The following is a 3,923-nucleotide window of genomic DNA, read 5'->3' as shown; positions in this document are numbered from 1 at the left end:
GGGCTTCCCTGGTGGCGCAGTGGTTGCGCGCCCGCCTGCCGATGCAGGGGAACCGGGTTCGCGCCCCGGTCTGGGAGGATCCCACATGCCGCGGAGCGGCTGGGCCCGTGAGCCATGGCCGCTGGGCCTGCGCGTCCGGAGCCTGTGCTCCGCAACGGGAGAGGCCGCAGCAGAGGAAGGCCCGCATACCACAAAAAAAAAAAAAAAAAAAGAGTTGATTATTTATTTATCTGTCTATGTATTTAACATTATGCAACAGTTAGGATTTCATTTTATTTGGGGGAAAAAAGGTCAAATTGAACAGTTAACTGAAAACAAACTTAGTACTTAATTTTTTAACCAAATCAAAGTTTTGAACCTAAGGAACAAAGGTATATTTTAAAATTGTAATTTAAGCCAATTTTTCATTAGTCATCACAACTGTTTGGCTTCAATTACCTTTAAAAATCTGAACGTATGTAAGTTTCCCCACGTCTTGCCTTATTTCATCCCCTCTCGGGAGGTTTACACTCACGTCTAACACCCACATGTTGCTGACACACGTATATGCCACCCCCCCAGCCTCTCTGTGCACTGACAGTTGGCTTGGGAATCACTGGGAGAGTGGCTGTTATTACTACACATTTAGAAAACAACCCCGTCACACACCAGAGGTTCTAAAAACACAACTGAAAACATTATGACATACCTACACAGGGGGTAAAAATATCCGCTTTGGGTCTAATTGAAACTCTCACAGTGCGAGGATGCCAAATGAATTAGTATATTTATTTTTTCCACTAGGCTGAATGAACACTCTAAAACCAAAATACTAAGTGGTATTTTGAAGGACAGATCTTCCCCGACTTATGATGGGGTTACATCCAATAACCCATCATAAGTTAAAAAAAATCATAAGCTGAAAACGTGTTTGATACACCTCACCTACGAAACATCATGGCTTAGCCCTGCCCACCTTGAATGTGCTCAGAACACTTACACTAGTCTACAGTTGGGCAAAATCATCTAATGCAAAGCCTGTTTTATCATAAAGTCAAATGTCTCATGTGACTTACTGAATGCTGTCCTGAAAGTGAAAAACAGAGCGCTTATGTGGGTACAGAGTGGTTGTGAGTGTACGGGTTGTTCACGCTTGTGATGGCGGGCTGACTGGGAGCTGTGGCGCACTGCCCAGCATCATGAGAGAGGATGGTACCCAGTATCACTGCCCAGGAAAAGATCGAAATTCAAAATTCGAAGTACGGTTTCCACTGACTGTGAATCACTTTGCACCACCATACAGTCAAAAAACCCTGAGTCGAACCACCCTAAGTGGAGGGCTGTCTGCATTAGGTTGGTCAACACAGACCAAATTCAAGCTAAATTTCAAAAAGCAAAATACTTTTTTCCTTACAAAACAATGAAACGAATGGAAGTAACCTTGAATTCCTGATTTCGGCTTTCAAAATATCCATAAAGAGGCTACTGATATAACTAGGTCATGCAAATGTTGCAGGCAGGCGTTTAACAAAATGTCTCACGATACTATTTCAGTTTCTACTCTGTGGCCTGGTCACATCACCGATTGCGTGGAATCTAAAAATCATTTATTGTGAGAACAAGAAAATGAGACTAAGGAAGATAAGAGCAAATCTTGCTTTCCAAATAGTTCTGACACCTCCTAAATATCACAGGGTTAGAACCGGCTATGAATGTCTGCTTAAGTTGGATCCAAGTCAGTTAGTGACAGAAAGCCGCCCAGAAGCCCCCCGTGGGGGAGAAAGCTCACGCTGTATTGCCCGGAGTCGGGGGATCACCGTGGGGCTGCTCGGTGTACTGAGGCTGCTGCTATTCAGGCTCCTCCGTTTGTCCAAGTTGGGGGAGGCCTGCACGGTTATTTTGTGCTGGAAATCTGTCAGATATGGGAAAAAAAAATGAGAACTGAGAGTCCATGGTTTTAGGTTATTTCCGTAGCCCCAGCTTTCGCACATGGCAATAAGAGCAGGAACTGCCAGACAGTAAGAATATGGTGTATCTCAGAGTCTGTTCCTAGTTTCTTACTTATCTTTCATTCAGGGCTCATGTCCATAAACAATGACTCAGAGTCATGACACATTAGGCACGGTGAGAGACACATGCTCACAAGGAAATAAACTATTACTGCGTATTGCAGAACTCACGGTCTTCTGGAGAGAAAGAGTTACCTTCATTCAGTCTGACACAGGTGAAAACAAAATCAAGATGGGAGACACCCTGGGTTTACATGAGTCCTGGTTCTGTCACTAACAGACTACAGACCCCAAACTAGTCAGAAGCCTCTCGGCGCTGGTCCCTGCGGTTGTTGGCTAGAACAGCAGACACCTCCCAGGGTTGCCGTGGTGAATAGAACGGAAAGTGGACGTTATGCGGGGCTCCGGACACGCTACCCCAGCGTTTACTGCTTAGCCTGTCACATTTCCACATGACCATCCACTCTTCATCAACCTTCCTCAACATTCAGGTCTGTTTCTTTGGGTCTTCCTTTCCTGATGCAGGCTCCCATGTCACAGAAACTTACATTAAGTACATTTGTATGCTTTTTCCCCTGTGGATCTGGCTTGTGTCGGTTTAATTTTCAGACCCAGCCAGGGTCAAGAGAAACTCCCCTTTGCCTGCAGTTGAAAGCGTTTTGTGGTCAAGGTACGTACAAATGATGGTTACTATTACCTAACTGTAATATAGGGTAGCTGTCATGCCAGAGATATGCCAAGAACTATGGGAATATACGGAAGAAAAGTCATATTACCAGAGGAAAGAGGAGGGTGTCTGGGAAAACTCTGTAAACTGCCAGAAAAATTATCAGAAACTTAGAAGCAGGTAAAAGAAATTACTGGATGTTCTTTCAGTGCAGTGCCGAGCTTAACCTCTGACTGATTTTCTATTGACTGGGCTATTTTTACAATTCAGTAGGAGCAGAGATTAACTTGTAGATTTTGTCTGGTGATGATGCAAATAACTGCTGTCTGGTGTAAAAGAAAATCCCAAAAGTTATGATTTACTGCCATAATGGGTTTGTACTTAGCCTAGCAATCTAATCCTAACATTTCTTTACTAAATCGACCATAAACACTTCACTCCTCAAATTCGCATGTCAACCAATTTTAACTGGTTCCCTCATTAATTAATAAGTTGAATAAAATCACTGACACGTTCATTTCACATATGCAAGACAGCTATAATTTGCCTTTTTCAAAATTAAAGAACTTTAAAGAACCACCTGGTATTTGAAATGAGGAGTTCGAATTTGGTAGGCAAGACATCTACCCAATTACTCATGCTAGAAATTTGAAACTTTTCTTGATATTGTGTTCTCCCTGACCCTCCATATCCAGTCAAACACAAAATATCTTGTAAAACTCTGTCATATATTCTTATAGTTGAGAAATTTATATTCTAGGTTCTGGAATCAGCAAACTCCAGATGTGAATGAAACCCAGCTTATTATCACTTAACTAGCCATATGAATTTTGGGAAAGTAACTTAATCTCTTTTAAGTCACAGCACCTTCACTGACAAAAATGGAAAAAATAATTATTCCTATTTCATAGGACAGTTAGGAAAAATTAAATACAAATAAATACAGAAAATACTTAAGTACAGGGCTTAGGACATAATAAATGCTCAACACACATTAGTGATGCTTTCTGTTCTCTCCATTTCCGCTGCCACCATCATTTCACGCCGAGGCTGCTACAATCCCTTGATCGATCTTTCAGCTTCTGTTTGGCTCCTCTGGTCTACCTCACAGGAGGCAGATGTCTTTTTAAAAATGCATGGCTGACTATCATTCCCCTGCTTAAAATCCCTCAAAGGCTTTTCATCATTCTTAAAGTTACCGGTCAAACTCATAACATCCTGGGCTTCCCTGGTGGCGCAGTGGTTGAGAGTCCGCCTGCCGATGCAGG

The 3,923-nt window shown here is 42.6% G+C and overlaps 1 protein-coding gene and 1 long non-coding RNA gene across 9 annotated transcripts in view; one reads left to right on the top strand and one right to left on the bottom strand.

Moving 5' to 3' along the window:
• MAP3K21 (mitogen-activated protein kinase kinase kinase 21) overlaps positions 1-3,923 on the bottom strand; it is a 51,086-nt gene that overhangs the window by 8,938 nt on the left and 38,225 nt on the right. The window contains exon 6 of the mRNA XM_024115735.2: positions 1,769-1,891. Within this exon, the coding sequence (XP_023971503.1) occupies positions 1,769-1,891 (123 nt within the window). The remainder of the gene's footprint in view (positions 1-1,768; positions 1,892-3,923) is intronic.
• The window catches only part of LOC114484492 (uncharacterized), an 80,383-nt gene that overhangs the window by 48,151 nt on the left and 28,309 nt on the right, over positions 1-3,923 (top strand). The gene's annotated exons all lie outside the window — the stretch shown is intronic.

The sequence above is a fragment of the Physeter macrocephalus genome, chromosome 20, assembly GCF_002837175.3.
Source record: "Physeter macrocephalus isolate SW-GA chromosome 20, ASM283717v5, whole genome shotgun sequence".
In the NCBI taxonomy this organism is placed as follows: Eukaryota; Metazoa; Chordata; class Mammalia; order Artiodactyla; family Physeteridae; genus Physeter; species Physeter macrocephalus.
Note: the sequence above shows the minus strand (reverse complement) of the source record. Positions and strands in the feature narration are given on the sequence as shown.